The sequence below is a fragment of the Pseudoliparis swirei genome, chromosome 9, assembly GCF_029220125.1.
Source record: "Pseudoliparis swirei isolate HS2019 ecotype Mariana Trench chromosome 9, NWPU_hadal_v1, whole genome shotgun sequence".
Taxonomy (NCBI): domain Eukaryota; kingdom Metazoa; phylum Chordata; class Actinopteri; order Perciformes; family Liparidae; genus Pseudoliparis; species Pseudoliparis swirei.
The window spans coordinates 20,284,440-20,303,582 of NC_079396.1; the positions used below are offsets into that span (position 1 = coordinate 20,284,440).

At 44.3% G+C, this 19,143-nt stretch overlaps 2 protein-coding genes across 3 annotated transcripts; both read left to right on the forward strand.

Moving 5' to 3' along the window:
• The first annotated feature begins 6,546 nt into the window (after positions 1-6,546).
• rad21l1 (RAD21 cohesin complex component like 1) lies at positions 6,547-13,255 on the forward strand. Its single transcript, XM_056423273.1, has 14 exons — positions 6,547-6,663; positions 7,026-7,205; positions 7,324-7,453; positions 8,113-8,212; positions 8,448-8,551; positions 8,977-9,081; positions 10,119-10,220; positions 10,412-10,510; positions 10,655-10,884; positions 11,008-11,089; positions 11,184-11,326; positions 11,426-11,527; positions 11,745-11,819; positions 12,012-13,255. The coding sequence occupies exons 2-14, from the start codon at positions 7,056-7,058 to the stop codon at positions 12,207-12,209; spliced, it is 1,620 nt and encodes a 539-aa protein (XP_056279248.1). The 5' UTR covers positions 6,547-6,663; positions 7,026-7,055; the 3' UTR covers positions 12,210-13,255.
• A 276-nt stretch (positions 13,256-13,531) lies between these two features.
• On the forward strand, positions 13,532-19,032 carry LOC130199970 (syntaphilin). Of its 2 annotated transcripts, XM_056423847.1 has the most exons (6): positions 13,532-14,199; positions 14,385-14,462; positions 15,483-15,599; positions 15,702-15,833; positions 16,044-16,193; positions 16,315-19,032. In XM_056423847.1, the coding sequence occupies exons 1-6, from the start codon at positions 14,162-14,164 to the stop codon at positions 17,519-17,521; spliced, it is 1,722 nt and encodes a 573-aa protein (XP_056279822.1). In that variant the 5' UTR covers positions 13,532-14,161; the 3' UTR covers positions 17,522-19,032. The 2 variants fall into 2 exon arrangements, with proteins under 2 accessions (XP_056279822.1, XP_056279823.1); XM_056423848.1 differs by lacking the exon at positions 14,385-14,462 and having other exon boundaries at positions 13,532-13,706.
• The last annotated feature ends 111 nt before the right edge of the window (positions 19,033-19,143 follow it).

Here is a 19,143-nt window from a genome sequence, read left to right on the forward strand (position 1 = left end):
CAGCTTATTGACCACTGACGCAGCTTCATAGATATTGCATAAACTACAAACAAACATGCATTTATTATCGACTCCATCAGTGTGGATTTAAACTACCATCTCGTGGCCACACTGCAAGCAAACAGACATTGCTGGAATTCAGCCGGCATTCATTTCCTTAAATAGTTTCACGAGCTGCATTATGTTCGAAAATAAAGTAGATCGTGAATCATTGACACATCGAAATGTAAAATGTAAATAAAATGTATTTATATTTTACATTTCGATGTTTGATGCACTTTTTACATGCATTTATTATAATAATAATAAATTTTAATGTTATTATTATTTAATACATGCATGTAAAAAGTGCATCAAACCTCGGAGGAGAGTCTTGGTAGTTACCTAATTGTTTGCCTATTCTCAATGTATTGTGTTGCTTAAAACACTCACGCATTTAAGAGTGAACTACTTGACATGATCTCCCTCCATTTAACTGTTGTATGATGGGAAGTTATTGTAGTGGCCATTTGTCATCCGTAATCAAACAAAAAGATAAATCAAACCGCCACTGATGCAACGTGGGTTTTGGTGTTGACGCATGCAAAAGAAAGTACTGTCCATTTCCGCCTGTTAGTATTCTGATAATTTATTTCTTAAACCAACAAAAAAGAACAAACAAAATGTTGACACTTCCTCTGTGCTGTGGTAAAAAACCATTGGCCACCCTGGTGCATGCTGGTCCTGTGCCTATCCACCTCTACATATAGCCACAGGTGCCCAGTGTTACCCAATCAGTGAAACTACAACTAAATATATTAAACTAAATTACAACTATCCTAAGAAACAACTAACATATCAAAACATAACCTAAATAAGCAATAAATAATCAATATTACTTTACAATACAACCTAAATACAAAAGTCAAATTAAATAGCTCCAACATTCCGGCCCCTAATTGTGCATACAATCACAATTAATTATATTCTTAAACGGAGCTATTCCTACAACCTACATTCCAATGGCAAACTATGAAATTATGAATATTCTATATCATACATTTAAACACATCTTCTTGATGAACCTACAAAAGAAGAAAAATAGAGAGAAATTAGAGGTAGAGAAGATGGAGGTAGAGAAAGCATTAGTATGCTAAGCTGCTGCTTCCAATAGCAGACAGAGCTTCGTCACTGGTCTCTCCAGAACGCTGGTTCTTGTTTGAAGCCGCACAGTGCGCACCAGTCCCTTTGCATCTGGTCTTGCTTCCAACACTTTTGCCATCATCCAAGATCCTCTTGGAGCTGTGGCGTCCGCAATAAGAACTACAGGACTGTCTCAGAAAATTAGAATATTGTGATAAAGTTCTTTATTTTCTGTAATGCAATTAAAAAAACAAAAATGTCATGCATTCTGGATTCATTACAAATCAACTGAAATATTGCAAGCCTTTTATTCTTTTAATATTGCTGATTATGGCTTACAGCTTAAGAAAACTCTAAAATCCTATCTCATAAAATTTTAATATTTCCTCAGACCAAGTAAAAAAAAAGATTTATAACAGCTGAGTGTTTGTCAAGGCTCAGAAACCCTTGCAGGTGTTTGAGTTAATTAGACAATTCAAGTGATTTGTTTAATACCCTACTAGTATACTTTTTCATGATATTCTAATATTTAGAGATAGGATATTTGAGTTTTCTTAAGCTGTAAGCCATAATCAGCAATAAATCAGAATAAAAGGCTTGCAATATTTCAGTTGATTTGTAATGAATCCAGAATGCATGACATTTGTTTTTTTAATTGCATTACAGAAAATAAAGAACTTCATCACAATATTCTAATTTTCTGAGACAGTCCTGTATGTCTCCAGTAGTGAGGCTTCTTCTTGGCCTTGTCCATTTTTGTCTTTCTTGCATCAATGGAAGGTACTCAGAGATCCATCTCTTCCAAAAAAGTTCAGCCATGTACTGAATCTGCTTCCACCTTTTCCTGATGTACAGATCATCTTTATCAAAAAGTCCTGGTGGCATGATTGATTTTCCCTTTAAAAGTAGAATGTGGTTTGGTGTGAGAGCTTCGAGGTCATCTGGGTCGTCTGACACTCTTGTGATGGGTCTATCATTAAGTATTGCCTCAACCTCACAGAAGATGGTCTGGAGCCCTTCATCGTCCAGAGTTTGCTGTTTAAGAATTGAGGTGAGGACACTTTTCACTGAACGAATCAGGCGCTCCCAGATGCCGCCTTGATGGGAAGCTGCTGGAGTGTTAAAGTTCCATTTTATGTCCTCCTGGGTCAAAGACCTTTGAATTTTGCCATGATTCACAGCAGACAAACTTTCCTTCAGCTCGTAATCCTCTTGATGCTTCATCGGCTGGATTCTCCTTAGAACCCATGAATCTCCACTGAACCACATCAGCTGCTTCTCTGATAAAAGCGGTCCCATTTGCCACAAACGTATGGAATCTCCTGGTTTCACTTGCGATATATTTCAGAACGGTTGTACTGTCAGTCCAAAAAACTGACTTCTCAAGCTTAAGTTGCAACTCCTTCCGAAGCATGTTATCAACTCGCACAGCAAGAACTGCGGCTGTGAGTTCCAGTCGAGGAATTGTCGTCTGCTTGAGTTGATCAGCAGGTACCATCTCAGCATATCCTTGTGTTATGTTGTTTAGAAACGTGATGTATTCGTCCTTAAACGGGCCATTCTTATCCATCTTTCTTTTCAGGCTTCGTAGGCGCTGTTCTCCAACACAGCGATTGTTAGCCAAGACAGAATCTTTCTGTCTGAAAGGTAAGTCAATACAGTAATGCTCTCCAGTCAGTACTGTTGTGCTGTTCATTGTGTTCATGAACTTGAATTCTTCTCTGGGCATTTCAATCTGCTCCTCCGATGATCTCTCATTAAAGTCATGGTTATACTGTTTGACCAGCATTTCTTGCAGATGTTCCACAGAGATTCGGTTGGCTGTTATAGCAAGGCAGCCACTCGTACTCTTACTGCTTCTCCCACGCAGTGGACCATGAATGACCCAACCCACTCTGGTTCTCACTGCATAGGGTCCTTCATCCTGGCTGTTTATCAGCTCCCAAGGCTCCATCACTTTTGAAGCATCAGTTCCAATTAGTAGCTCAACATCTGCATCAATGTCATGGAGCTTAACCTCCTTGAGATAGGACCATTGATCCAGATCCTCCTGTCGTGGGACATTCAGTGTAGAGACAGGCATGGTCTTTTGAGTTAAAACATCAGGTAACTCAATGAAATCATTTGAACTCATGCCAGACACTTCAAGACCTGACACAATATGTGCATTCACAATCTTCTTTTGACCCATTGTTCTTAATAAAATACTTGTTCTTTTACCAGTTGAGTTCAATTTTCTTGCCAAGTTCTCTGTACAGAATGTGCCTGAACTTCCTGGATCCAATAAAAGCATATGTCTGCACCGTTTTGTTGCCCCTCTGGCTCTTGACTTTGACTGCAACAATAGAAAAGATGGAATTATCTTCATCACCAGCCCCAATGTGGCCACAGGTCTGAGACATTGCATTTGAAACACTTGGAGGGCTCTCAGACTGTCGGGGTTGCTGTGGGGTTGTTCCTCTCTCCTGCCGCTCTATATGAAGGACTCCTGGGTGCTTTTGGTGACACACATTGCAATCCAAGCGACTCCTGCAGTCTTTGCTTATGTGGCCTACTTTCAGGCAACCAAAACAAATACCCTGTTCCTTGATAAAATTGATCTTATCACGATGTCCTTTCCTTTTAAACTGTGGGCACTTATCCACTGTGTGACAACTTTGAAAACAAAACAGACAGTTGTGAGTAGAGAAAGACTTGTTCTTGTTTTCGGTGTATGGAGTAATGACTCCTTCTTTTACTGCAGTAACATTAGTAGCAAAGCTGCTTCCCTTTTTCCTTTGTGTCAAATGACCAATGTTAGAGGCTTTCAAGTTGGTGGATTGTGATTCCTGAATGTTTCCAAAAAGTGGGTCTGAGGCAATTCTGACCTGCTTCTCAATGAATCCAACAAGATCACTGAACAGTGCTCTCCGGCCACTTCGGTCCTGCAGATCACAAGCAACATTTCTCCACCTTTCCCTTAATTTGTAAGGGAGTTTCAAGATGATGCTCCTCATAATGGATGGTAAGTCCAGTTCCTTCATATGCATCATTTGCTCTGTTAGATTTGAGCATCCTCGAAGAAAGAGAGAGAATGATTTCAGTGCTTTGAGATCTTCACTTTTAACAGGTGTCCAGTTGAGAATTTTTTCCATATAGGCAGATGCAATTGTGTACTCGTTTCCAAAGTGTTCTGCAAGAAGACTTTTGGCTCTTTGGTATCCTTGTTCTGAAGGTAAATGTTGACAACTGCACACCAGGTCTCTTGGCTGACCCCTGGTGTATTGTTCGAGAAAGTGTAAACAGTCACTCCAATTAGTTGTCTTCTCCTCCACTCCATTCTCAAAAGCTCTGATGAAAGACCTGTATTGGAGAGGGTCTCCATCAAACACAGGAATATTTCTAACAGGAAGGACAGAGCACAGATTCTGTTGAACCAGCAGAGCGGCGATGTCATTTTGTCTTTGCATAACATTTACAATATCATTCTGATAGTTGTCAGTCAGAGTTTGAGGTTGCACACGTCCTGCTTGATTTTCATACACGGTTTGTGTGGCTGGCCTTACAACTTGTGGTTGAGTTATGGGATCAGAAAACACGTGACGTTGTTCATCCACGTTAACTGGAACAAAGGTGTTGGCACGGGCACTTAATTGAATGGCTTTTTGAGAAGTGTTCCTTTCAAAATAAGAGTTCATGCCATCCGAACGTTTTGAACCACGCTGTGATGAATTCATTTCCAAGACATGAAGTTTTGCATTTGTCACTGCCAATTCCGTCTCAAGCTCCAATTGCTCCTTTTCTTTCCTCAACCTTAATGTTTCTTTCCTCAAACGTTCCTCTTGGTCCTCTATCAAATGTTTCCTTCCGAGAGCAGCAACCCGTTCCTTCAGGGCTGCCATGTCGGCTTTAGCTTCAACGCGTGCAGATGGTGTTGATGAACTTCGTGATAGTTGCGACTGTGTCCTCGCAGAGTTTACTTTTACGCTTGACACGTTAGACGCACTGTCTTCAGGGTTTATCTCATCTGCGATGCGCTGGTCGTTGACGTCATCCTGTGGCTGCCCATATGGTTGACCCATTTCTGACAGCCAGTCTTTTACTCTTTCCGTGAACTCATAAAACAGTCATTTTTTCTTCATGATTTTTATTTTGCCTTGCAACTTCATCTTGTGGTAAAGGCAAGTTCACAAACGATTCATGCATTTCATTTGCGTCTTGGTAAAACTTCAGCAGTCACTGAATTGACATTTTCATTTGATGCCATCAACTCACGAATGTTTCCCAAACACTTTTTGGCTTCTTTACATCTTGTACTTCTCTTTTGCTGGCACATTTCCGTGTAATAGCCCAAGCCTTTAGAAGTTAATTTAATGTTCCTTCTTGCTGACAGCGATTCAACGTCACTCGCCTTATCGTCAGCCATTTTTAAAGTGTATTATCACTGCTTGTTGTACAGCAATCAAAATCCGCAATCGGACATAAATGCGGCTTAAAGGCAGCAAACACAGACGGGGTGCTCACTGGCCGATCCGCTTCATCACACAGACACTCACTGAAGTCAGCCTTTTAATCAATGTGGCCGCTGATAGTGGTGCACACGTATTGCGCAATGATCACATGCAGCGCGTCACCGCTGTCAGACTTCTTAAACTTCACGAAACATGGCTGTGTGGTGACTTTTAAACTCCATTCGTTTAGCCGTTGTCCTCTACAGCAGTCGCATCACATACCAGTTTCTCCGTCGATAATCCAACACGATCCAATGCAATCCATCCAGTCCAATACTGCGGGATCCTCTTCTTGCGTTCACAGGCAAGGTTTTTTACTTTGTGTAGTGGCCATTTGTCGTCCGTAATCAAACAAAAAGATAAATCAAACCGCCACTGATGCACCGTGGGTTTTGGTGTTGACGCATGCAAAAGAAAGTACTGTCCATTTCCGCCTGTTAGTATTCTGATAATTTATTTCTTAAACCAACAAAAAAAAAAAAAAAAAAAATGTTGACACTTCCTCTCTGTGCTGTGCTGTGGTAAAAAACCATTGGCCACCCTGGTGCATGCTGGTTCTGTGCCTATCCACCTCTACATATAGCCACAGGTGCCCAGTGTTACCCAATCAGTGAACCTACAACTAAATATATTAAACTAAATTACAACTATCCTAAGAAACAACTAACATATCAAAACATAACCTAAATAAGCAATAAATAATCAATATTACTTTACAATACAACCTAAATACAAAAGTCAAATTAAATAGCTCCAACAGTTATATTAAATGATGGACACCTGGTGTAGTTGTTGTACCGGATAGTCACGCGGACCTGTTTTACTGGTTCGATTTCCCTCTATTAATACATTTACAATAAATGTGTGTTTTTCTTCTGCCATGACACGGTGTGAACAGGGAAGTGGTAAATAGAGCTAAAATATGTTGGTCAATCGCACCTTTTTGTGCGCGTGCTGTTTTTTGTGGGCGGGGCGTACGTCGTTGCCTGGATACGCCCTCGCGCTCATCTGAAGGCTCCACATTTCTAAACGCGGCACTTTCAAAGTTACGGTAAGCTTGGCCGTATTGCTGGTGTCTGGCTAGCCCGGTAAATGGGCATAATAACTTACAGCAGCAGTTCCACGCTTCTCCTTAATATTTAACTGTATCAAGTTATATTTACGAGATTTTATTGATATCGTAAATACTCGTCTGCCGCCGTAGCTAGCTGTTCAGGGAACCTCCGAGCTAACGCAGCAAGCTAACGTTAGCTAACGTCATCCGACTTTTACCGTAAAAGTTCAAGCTGGCAGACACCTTTATGCTGACTACGTTTAACAGCTTATATGAATATTCTACTTCTCTAATGTCGTACAAAATGAGCATGTTCATATGTATCACACACGTGAGAGCCCGTGTTGTGTTCGTCACAGGTGACAGAAAGCGAGCTCCCGGCCTCCGACATGACCTTCTACACCGCGCAGCTCTTCACCTCCAAGCGGGGGCCTCTCGCCCAGATCTGGCTCGCTGCGCACTGGGAAAGGAAACTCACAAAGACCCATGTGTTTGAATGTAATTTAGAAACAACCATCAGGGACATCATTTCCCCAAAGGTAAAAAATATATAGAATGAAGAAATAGTAAAAACACATCCATAAAACCATATATATTGAAATAACTTGTGCCTAAAGTGTGAGAGTGCTGTCTGAGATGTGTGTGTGATCTTTGTAGATGAAACTTGGTTTGCGGACCTCCAGTCATCTGTTCGTTGGCGTGGTCAGGATCTACTCCAGGAAAGCAAAGTATCTCCTCGCAGACTGCAGTGATGCCCTGGTTAAAATTAAAATGGCATTCAGGCCAGGTAAAACATCCTGTTGGAGCCGTCAGTGTCAACTGTTTGGATTGAAGAGACATTAATAAAATGTTAATTATGGCGGTTTAAAAATGATCATGCAGTGGAGTAAACGACTCTCTAAAATGGTTTTATCTGAAACTGAATGTCATAACCTCCATTATTTAATGCAGGATTGTTGTTAGTTTCAGTTTGTTGTACCTAATGAACCAGTAAATACTTTCTCTAATGAGGACAACTACCAGAGGGTGACATAGACATAATTACAGAACTAAATTATTTAGTGAGGAGAGAAGGAGCTAAATGAGAGATTATTATGATGCATGTATGGATTTTCATGTGAACTATCACACAGGATAAATGTCTGAAAGAACAGAGACAGAATATTAGGAATACATGTATTCCTAAAGGCCTTTTAACACTTACCCAACAAGGTCAATAAGTTAGCATCCTTGAATTCATATAATATATTATCTCAGCTAATTAGTTCTTATATGCAAGAACCTGAAGACTTCATCTGTACATTTTGCAGATCTGATCCTTTAGTGCCTGTGAAAGCTCAGAATAAAAGCCTCTTCAGTTAAATCACTTCTGTTCTTACCTATTTTAGTTTGAAGCGCAGTACATATTTGTAGAATATTTGCCCTGTTTCTATGTCAACACCCCAGGTCAGACGGATATGCCTCTGGACGGGCTTGAAGCAACTTTAAAAGCAATTACTTTGATGGAAGATTTCACTGCTTTTGATTCCCAGCTGCCATCTCTAAGGTACCATCTTCTCTTCTCCGATAAATCCGAACCTGGCATTTATAGATTCAGGTTTCATGTCACATTTAATTTGTAACGTTTGGATTACAAACAAACTGATGTTTCAATGATCATTTTGACTAAATTCTGATAGTTAACCCTTCCATTTACATGTGGGTAACCCATTGTTTCTTTAAGCCTTACAAATACGTATTCTGTCTGTGTCCACACGGTTCTCTTCATCCTGGGACACCAGCACCATCGATGTTGTGGACCACTTCTCACTGAACCAGTGTCGATCAGAAGAAATCACTCTGAAAGAAGACTTTGGAAGTGGCTTTCTTAATTTAGTAGACTTCGGTAAGAACAATTTTGTTCTCATGTTATGTTTTGGAGCCGTTGAAGCTCCACTTCAAAAACGCATAAATGAGCTGTACCTTCACACCAGCTGATAGTTTTTAGGTACTGCAACAGTAAATTATTTCCATCAGACCAAATCCACAGCTGACAAGTCTCAACACTCATTCATCCCTGATTGAGTAACATTTACTAACTCCTGCCCCCAGCTGTTTTGGGGTGAAAAAAAACCTGTTTCTAAATGAAATGATACATTCGTTACCTGCTTTTAAAGAATTACATCTGCAGTAATGAATGTGCTCGAGGCTGATTCCCACAGAGAGGCTAGGAAAGTGGAAATACTTTGAGAGACAGACTAATGCATTGTTTCGTTGGATCTGTTGACGATTACAAAAACAGGTCCTCTGCTTGTGTGATCCGACGTGTAGGAGATGATTCCCAGAGCCACCACAATGGGCTGCTGGATATGAGCTTCCAGAGCTTCACTCAACACGACGATTTTGGGGATGAGAATAGAGGACTCGACCTTCTCGGTAGGGATTGTAAATGAATCAAACTTTTTTTGCCATATTTTACACACCTGATTGCCTTGTCCCAATTTACATCCTCCAAAGTCAGCCTCTGGACCAATTATGTAATAACACGCATAAACAGATTTTTCCCAGTTTATTCTTCTCAGTAGCCTGAATATGTCATGATCAGAAGGCATTAAACACAAGGGAGATTAAATATATGGATACATTTACAATTAGTCTGGTACAATTCCCCAGTCATCTTTCATGTGTTTCAGTAAAATGTCAGAACTTATATGAAGGCATCCTGGAACTTGTCTCAGTTTCCTCGAGGTGGTTTGCACTGAGTCAGCAGACCGCACGAGCACAACAGGGTTCATCTCTCTGAGGCTAAACTGTCTCATTTGGGGAGGAAGCAGAAATTCAACCTTGCCTTCACATCCTCTGAAGGGCCGAGTGTTCATGGGTCTTTGAAGTACCCAGCCTCTGAATTGGGACACAAAGAATTAAAAAAACATCTGAGACTCACAATAATCAAAGAAGAAAAAGATTCTCTCTCCACTCATTCATCCGTCGTGTTGCTTTGTACCACGAAAATCCTACTTCTGCTCCAGATTACATTTAAATACCAAAAGTATTTACTCTTGGCTCCTGTGGATCCTTAAAACATCACGGCATTTAAAGGAATAAGGCCGTTATTCAACATTTTAAATACATCTTTAAAAAATCTTAACATAGCTTAGAAGTGGCCAGTAGGATTTTATGAATCCATTTTTCTTCTGAGATTGTAATTTCAAATGTAACAAAACAGCGGGTAGAAAGGAGCTAATGTTCCTGGCCTTTTTTGCTCGCAAAGGTTTAAAAGCAGTTCCAACAACACAGGCTACATCAGCAAGTAATATTTTGGCTATTGTAAAGTTGGTCTTTAATTAATTCCAGATGGTGTTAAAAAGTCTTCAAGTCTTAAGTCTTGCCTTCAGCTGTAGTGCTGCTGCTGCTTCTTTTCTTTGTTCAAAACTTTGAGTGATTGTTTCTCTTAATTTTTAATGACCTTATAGACTTCCTGACAAACTCCAGTGAGAATCCTGAGTACACTGACTTCATCCTCAAGGAGCCTCAAGCAAGAAGTCCAGAGATCGCTACACTCACTCCTCAACAAGGTGAAGCACCTCCATTTCAACAGCAGCGTCATAGTAGTTCACTAATTATTAGTGCTCTGCCCGTATTTTGCATTTACAATGGGTCGTCGGTGTAGGTGATGGCTTTGTTTGACGGTACAGCGGCGCGTTGTGTTGCATTTTTTTTTTCAGATTTGCATTGAATCTCAAAACAGATTCCATATGTTCTCCAGATGCAGAAAGAACGGAGATGGGTTCTCCAACGTGGAACGAGACCACCCTGCTTGATGACGAGGCGGAGGCCTTTGCTCTTGAACCTGTGGCCGTCACTTGTAGGCGCGACAACCCTCTGACTCCTCCCTCCACTCACAAATCACACTGCTGCACAAAGAGAGCCGAGTCACACGCTCGCTGGGCTCTCGATGCCTGATGCCGCAAAACAAGCGCTCTCATGACGACCTCCGGTTTCTTTTCAGCAAACTCCGAGACGAAGAGGGGGAAGAGGAAGCGCAAGTTGGTCGTGGACCAGACTAAAGAGCTGACCGATGAGTGCATCAGAGGGCAGCTTCTCGACTATTCCGATCTGGTTGCCTCTCTGGACATGGCCCCACCAACGGTGCAGCTCATGCGGTGGAAGGAGAGCGGCGCCGCGGACAAACTCTTTGCACACCCGTGTTCAACCGTAGCAGCTCAAGAGATAATGACGGTAAAAAGAGAAACAAATCCCTACAATGTTGGTCTTTTTATCTCTAAAAAATCCAACAACGGATCAATCCGGAGTGAACATTCAATTGAAGTTACAGTTACTGCTGTCGGTTGCCACCTGCAGCTCTTTGCCAGGAGTGTTTTCCAGGTGAAACCTCATGTCGTGCACGAGGAGGTGGAGGAGATGCGTCAGGATGGACAAGCAGGTAGGAAACGTTCTGTGAACTCCAGTCGCTCCATTCCAATGTCCTCCGCTGTGCCTTTTGTGACATTCGCTTTGCATAACAACGTCTTGTGTAGTTCAGAGGGACACGCGCAGCCTCACGACAGACGACGCCAGGGACGTCGAGTCATCAATAGATCCCGAAACACACGACACGCAGCTGACCGACCTCGACCACGTGAATGACAATCCACTTGAGAATCACTCCGAGCCCGCACAAGTAAGCCTCCGCACGTCGGACTAGGAGCGCTTATTCAATTCCCCTTCATGACGTCCTTTTACCTTCCTCATGTTTGGTTTGTGATCTGTCCCGTGTCAGGGTCAAAACAGTTCGGAGGTCACTCATCCAGGACTTCCATCAGAGGACTCCATGTTTGTGCATCCATCTTTCCTGCAGCAGGACACTTCCCTCCACACTCAGGTGCCTGTGAATACACACGGTCACAAATAGGAACGGGGCAGGAAGTGAGACGGCTGGACTCCAGTTTCAGTGGCCTTATCGTTGGCATGAAAGGAAACTACAAGTGGCCTGCGCAGTCAACAAACTACAAATCTATCAGCGTTTGCCAGATGGCAGCTGCTAATTGGGGATGTTCCCGGCATCAGTGCCTGAAATACGGTCCGTTTCTCACCTGCAGTCTCTGCTGGACAGCCAGGACTTTGAGGAGAGGAGGACGACCAGACGCACACAGAAGCTTCTGGACATTCTAAGAGTAAGGACGTAAAAAACAACTCTCACAGCCTGCATGTTGATGTTTCCATGATGGGCCGTGTGCCGGCTCTATTTAACATTTGTATGCAGATCTGAATATAGAGTCCCAGCGGACAGGGGTTTAAATGCTAGGGCGAGGCAGGATCAGGGCGAATGTTGGGGAACTCAAATCTCTCCTGTGTGTTTTCGACAGAGCAACAGTGACGCCGCCGCGTTCAGCCTGCAGGCGCTCTGTGAAGGAGGAAGTCGCCTGCGGGCTGCAACCACTTTCTACTCCCTTCTGATCCTGAAAAAACTCAAAGCCATTCACCTGCACCAGAGAGCGCCCTACGAGGACATCAGTGCCACACCTGGAGACAATTTCTACAACGAGCCCAGTAGAGTTTCTTAAAGTGACGGCGTTGCGGTCTCGGTTCTGTCGGCGCGGCCTCGTTCAGAAGCACCACGTGTTTGTGTTACTAGGTCAGTGTCTCTTTTTTGGGCTCAATAGCGAAAAACTGTTTGAAAAGAATAATCTCTCTTTACATGATACGTCAAGTACTATTTTGCTTGTTCTCAGCAATCAAACAACACATCTGTGAGGAATTGAGAAAGTATGAATGAAGGAACATTTTGTTAAAAAAACTGACATCAGATATGGGTTTCTCTTCCATATATTTTCGACGTGATCTACAAGGTCCTTTAAGTATTTATGTATTTATTGTTCCACTGTTTGACAACCGAATGTTCGTTATTCTTGTGATATTTTTGGACAGACATTTCTTGCCTGTTCATTTTGTGTTTTACACCAGTTCCTCTTCTATTGATTGGAAGCGCGGGATTATATCGACCTGCCTGTTATTTCATTATCATGAAATGTTGCTAATGATTTGGTCAAAGTACAGATAATATTCACATCTTAAAACTGTTCCTTGTATCGAGGCAAAACACAAGACAGAATGTTTACTAGATGCGTTTGTGTTTTTATAGCTTTAGCAGGATACATTTGATATTACTGAAGGGTGGCATATGAAAGTAAATGCATATATTTGTAATTTTTGTGGTCAAGATGTTATTTACATTTTTCTCTATTGGTTTCCTGCAGCTAAAATCCATAAATCCAGGTACAGTACTGCTGTACTCTTAACGACAATAGGTGACTTAAATGGTAATAGTCTCAAATGAGACTTGTAGACCTATGTCATCCATTTTACTGTGTGCTCCATGTCGGCCTGACGTCACTCGTTTGGGACAGCAACATCTATTTGTTTTTAATATCACATGATATTGGAATATGAGCACATGTGGGATATCCCACAGAACTGTAACGCAGTGACGTTTCCTCGTTCTCAGAGTTCATTACGTCACAAGCCGAGAATTTAAATCGTGATGTGTTTTTTGTTATGAAATGGCTTCTGTCTTTGTGGAGATTGTATTAAAAATAAACACATACATGGATGTGCGTTCAATGTGTTTCTATCTCGAGGGAACAAAGTTAGCTCCAGCACGAGTCGGTGAACGCTCCTCTGCGCACTCATCCGTCACCGGAGCGCACGTGGCGCACCGGTCGGACTCTCCGGTCGGGTTGTTTACAAGCGAACGGGGCTCCTTTTATGACGACGTCACCTGTCGGACAATATGAGACGCGCGGGTCAGCGATCACTCACGTGATCCCCCCCCCCTGCTATCACTTTAAGAAGCACCGATGCAGCAGACGCAGTCGCCTCATTCCGTCTCCGGGCTTCATGGCTGCAGGATGGACTCGCGTCAGCATCGGCAGCGTCTTTTCTCCCTGTTGCCACCGGGGACTCTTCATCGACCATCAAGTCTGGCGGGAACCGGCCGAGGCTCCTCTCCGATGCGCAACGTCCACCCGCCGAGATGGTGCCGTTTGATGGTCTGTTTTAAGGTCTGTCGGTTGGTAACGTGCGCGTGCACAGCGGCACCAGAAAGACGTCTGCTTTCAGATGTAGAGTCTCGTGTGCTTGTTCGGTATATTTTTTTTAGGACACACAGTTGGGGACCTAACGTGTTCCTCAGCTGGCGCTATCAGAAGCTGCGTCTCCCTTTATGGAAAGTAGCTGCTGGGTTGTTCGATGTCCGGTTCAGGGACTCCTTTGTAGTCCGATGCAAACCAAACCAAACCTTTTGGGCTGCTAAAAATAAAGTCACATCATCATCATCACACCTGCTCATCTAACACTGCTTCGCTGTCGCCGGCAGACGTGGAAGGGAAACGCAAACCCTGCAGTTTAATGTTATTATTATTCAAGGACACGTCCCCTGTACCTTCCGCTGTTCTTCCCGACACATCGGGGCATCATCAGCCGACTCCCTCGTCTCCGGCTCTGAGCGCTGCTCTGCATGACGCACGCCTCCACAGCGCCGAGACTCACACTTACGTAAGAATGATTGCGTATTTCTCACCAATAACGTACTTGCCACTTGTTGCGCAGCAGAGGGAGGCGAGGTGTCCCGTCTCGTCGTCCTAGAATTTAAATATAGGACCGAAATATATATATTAATATGCGTCCGTGTCGTTTAGAGTCCCCATTATCAGGAGATTATACACATGTTGTGTGTGCAGCCTCAACAAAGATGCATCCATCTGCTGCGGGGGTTTCAGGCCTGCAGAGCAGCAGGGTGAAGGGACTTTTCAAGAAGGGTGAGAACATTTTGTCCTCTTTTTGTTGTTGCTTTTAGGCTTTTATTTTTTGCTTTAACATGGAAATACACTTTTCAGTAATTGGAGTGGTGACAGAGCGACCTGACTTGTACTTATGAACAGGGGCCGAAGCCACAGCTGAGGTCATGACTCATGTCCTCTGTGTTGAGAGCTTTGTTTTCTACACCTTCAGTTTTTACAGCAGTATAAACAAAATAGGGCATTGGGTTGGGGATCGATACCGGTGCCTGTATACCAGAATTTTGGAAAGATAAACCCTTGTTATTCATTAAACAATACATATCAAACTGGTCATTGCTGCAGAATTTAATAGAATATAAGGATTTCCCAAAATAAAAAGCAGTCTGAGATAGACAACAATTTGAATAGTAAATATCTGATACTAAAATAAAAAAATAAGCCCAAAACTCCAGCCAGAGCATTCAATACTTACCTCCTTTCAGTCGGTCAATACTTAGTTTCGATACCCAGCTGTACGATACAGATGCCTTCATGTATGGGAAAGCATTACAGATAATATACTTTAAAAAGTGGACAGAAAAAATGAAACATCAAAGATCCAATTAAACAAAATATGAATACATATTTCAGATTCTCTGACACGCTTGCTATACGGGCTCTGCTTTTACGTGACACAAGGGTGCGTTTGTTATCATCTTTTTGTCTGCAGTGACCCTTTAAACTCCTGCGGTGCTGTCACCACATGTCAGAGTTACTCGTTCGCCCTTTGACACGAGTTCACGTGAAGGCTCATCGTGTTTACGTGCCGCTCAGAGAGACGCAGCTGCACCGACAGTGAACTCACCGTTTCCCCTCACAGAAAAGAGGCTTTATTTGCTGCTGCCGAAGACCATTTCAATCGGGGTCAGGGTTGCGTTGTTGTCATTGGCTTCCAGTGAAGAAGCACATTATGGCCACACGCGGCATGCTCCAGGGGGTGTCTGTGCTTCAGATATAAAGTCGCTGATCTGCATCTGTTTTTGTCCTTTTACGATCCAGCTGTGAGGGCCCCTCGCGTCCCTCTCTAGAGACGGCAGTGGAGAGGTCGGAGGTCACTCGCACGTCAATGTCGCTCACTCCGAGTCGAAAGCCCGCTTCATCCTCAGGTCAGCGCAGGTACTGTTGCACCTTTTTGCACGACTTCCGCTTCACAACGATGCAAGACGTTTTTTTTTCTCCTCACTGGAATGTAAAAGGATGTCATGTGATCCCTTCAAGGCGCTCCGTTGGCACTGGAAGCGGCGGCGGGCAATGTTCCCACAGCGATACCTCCAGTACACACACCTACCCCGGTCGGGTCGGGGCAGCAGAGGGCAGCCCCACAGCTCGGACACATCCGAGCACACCCAGGTACACCTGTCAGTGCTATCTTCATCTGTTAATATGCCTGCGAGGTCGTATCCAACAGCAGTTTGATTTGCACAGAGGTTCTTTTGTTCCTCGTGTGCAGACGTCTATCAGCGCGGGCTTTTCACAATTCACTACCTTTTGTTTATTGTCAACCGGACACACAGTGCACTGTTTTCGCACGTCGTGAAGCGAATAACTTCATCATTTCAGGCGACAAGCAAAGCAAACAGCCTGCAGCGACAACCATGGGATCCGGCCCCCCACCCCGGAGCAGTACCTTACCCCTCTGCAACAAAAGGAGGTGTGTATACGACATCTGCGATCCAGGCTGAGGGACAACGTGGAAAGACTACAACACAGGTGAGTCTTTTTCTCCTTCAAAAAGCCCTTTTCGGGGTGCCGTTTGCTCATCGCCTTGGTTTGTTTCTGTGAGAGAGAGAGAAGTAACGCTGCGGTTCACTTTCCCCTGACACCGCATCAGAGACTGTGAACTCGATGAGTTGAGGACTCGGCTGTACAGGATGCAGGAGGACTGGATAGAGGAGGAATGTCACCGCGTGGAGGCCCAGTTGGCGCTGAAAGACGCCCGCAAGGAGATCCAACACCTTCAGGAGGTGGTTTACAAAGTGAAGTCCAACCTGAGTGCCCGCGAACAAAACCCCCACGACCACAAGCCACACCCGGGGCTGCAGGGAGCTCGGCAAGGGGGCAGGTCTCGCTCCTGCGGCTGCTCCCCTGCCGGCACTTTGAGCCGCGGCACCAGCCGCGCCCGCCTCGGCAGCGAGGCGCCGCAGCTGGAGCTCGGCCCGGCCGCGCCCGAGTCGAGCCGAGCGGCGCGCCCGGCGGGACAAACCCGCCTCCTCCTGGAGGCGGCCCTGCTATCGGAGGAGCTGCCTCCTCAGGGCCCCCCGACTGTGCCGCGCGCCACCGCCTACGAAAGGCTGTGCGGCGGGGGGGCGGTGACGCCGACGTCACACTCCTGCCACACGCTCAGCGGCTGCAAGTGCAGTGGCCACAGCTGCCACCCTCACCATCACCTGTTCCTGCATTTGCCTCAGGAGGGGGCCCCGGTTCCGGCGGAAACGGCCCCTGATCCTATCCCCATCCCGACGCCTGCAGCCGAGAGGAAACCAGAGGTGCGCTCGCAGGCCTGCAGTCCAACCATGACATGGCTGAGTGAGGAGAGGGCCGTCGAGGAGGAGCTGAGCATCATTTCTTTCGCCACGGCGGGCGCCGCCCCCTCAGAACCACGTCTGTTCCCATCGTCTCTACCTGCCGCGCTCCCTCCGCTACGAGCCGACACACCAGGGGAGGTACCCAAGACGCCCGCAGAGCCCCACACCTGCCAGCCCCCCGCTACAGCTCCCCTCCCAGAGAGGCAGGACGCCACAGTGGTGGACATCGAGGAGGAGGAGGAGGAGGATGGGGACGACGCTGAAGGAACACGTGAAGAAGACGGGTACTCCCCTCAGCTCTGCCACTGGAGTCGCTACTTCCTCGTGGATCTGTTGGCTCTGGCGATGCCGGTGGGCCCCACCATGGCGTGGCTGTGTCGAGGCGCGTCGCGGGAGGTCCTGCCGGTGTACCACATGGGCTCCCTGCTGAGAGGCTGCTGCGCCGTGGCCCTCCACTCACTGCGCCGCAGGGGCCGCAGGCCCACCAGCATGAATGGGACGACAGCCATCTGAGGGGTCAGGAGGACCCACAGCAACGCCGGCCTCATGGCGCTTTGCTCATTGTTGGATACATCTCCTCTCTTAAGATTTCTCGATTTGACATCCTGTCCTCGTGATTCCGTGTTCATGCCTTAGAGAACAAATGATTAGTCGTACTTTATTTCATTACTCAGATATACTTACTGCTGCCGCCTGAGGTTTAAATTGTGTTCTCTTTGTTGGGCTCTGCATGTCACTCACAGACTGGTTGGGTTCTCTTGCTTGAATTTTTTTTTTAAAGCCTTGTACTGGATTTAGATGACACCCTCCGGGCAAAGATATGCAATTTGTTTTATGAAAATAAGCAGAAGAAAAATGGTCTGTTGAATGCTCCTCCATTTTCAATGTCACATTATTTTTTTAATTGTTAAAAAGAGAATGGGAGAGTTAATTCCATTACGGCCAGTGTTTATCTGACTAGTGCAGAAGCAGTTAATATATTTATAGAGTGTGAATGCAGCAAAGTCATTTTCACCCGTGAAAATATTGAATGTGGTGGAAAGCATGTTGGGACTTTTACCTTTTGGAACGCGTGCGCATCTAATCTGGTTATGAGGCGCAGAAACAACTAATCACTGATATGTTTTGCCAAAACCAACACAGGGGGAGTTTAAACCTGCAGACGATGTATGATGATGATGAACCTGAGGGGACATTCATCCTCAATACTGACTAATATTTATTCTGTCTTGCTAAAATAATGAACCTGAATGAAAAATAAAAATATCTGCAGTTTACAAAATAAATATACAAAACAGATAAAACGCCAAACAAAGCACTTTATGCTCAAAGCTGTTCAGCAGGACGGACTTAATTCTATTACAGTTCTAACGATAGATCGTGAGCCACACAGCTGAATGAATGAAGGACTTGGATGAGCAGTTTTGTTTCCTGACTTTAAGAAGAGATGACTTTTTGATACGGTGATATTTTCTAATTGTACATGATCTTTGCACAGCTGAAAGCAACGATTCAAAGCTCCCACAGTACTGTTTAGCAGTTTATAATGATGTATTCATCATTGTTACTCATCTTCCAAAGGCCCTTTTGTGTGTCGACTGAAATGGCTCACGTGTAACTATAAACTGAGGTACAATGTGCATGGTTACCAATGTCAGCCTTATCCTGCAAACAGAGCAATGTTTTAGCTCTCAGGGATCTTTCCAATAAGGTTTTGCTGATTCAGCTTAAAACAGGAATATAAAAAAAAAACTTCAATGGAAAATAAAGCGTAATATATCTATGGTTGGAGGGAGGCATATTGGAATGTTGGAACATTCTACTTATTTTCAATTTGGATTATATTTCCTTCATGTTAAATTGCTCAATGTGTCACTTATCATTGTCCATGTGAAACTAACCCTGCCATCAGCTTGTATGTACATGCCCATTAAATGATTAACTCTATACTATTGCACAAGAAACAGAAAATTGCAAAAATACCATGGCTATTTCCTCTAGGAAAATAAAATGCTTCTAATGTTTTTCTTTTATTGTGGCGTGTGTCGGTATGCATCACCATTAATTGTGGAGGGGAAAATATGATTAGTAGATCTTAGCCGTGAGATCCAATCGGGAAGGAATATAGAAGCCCG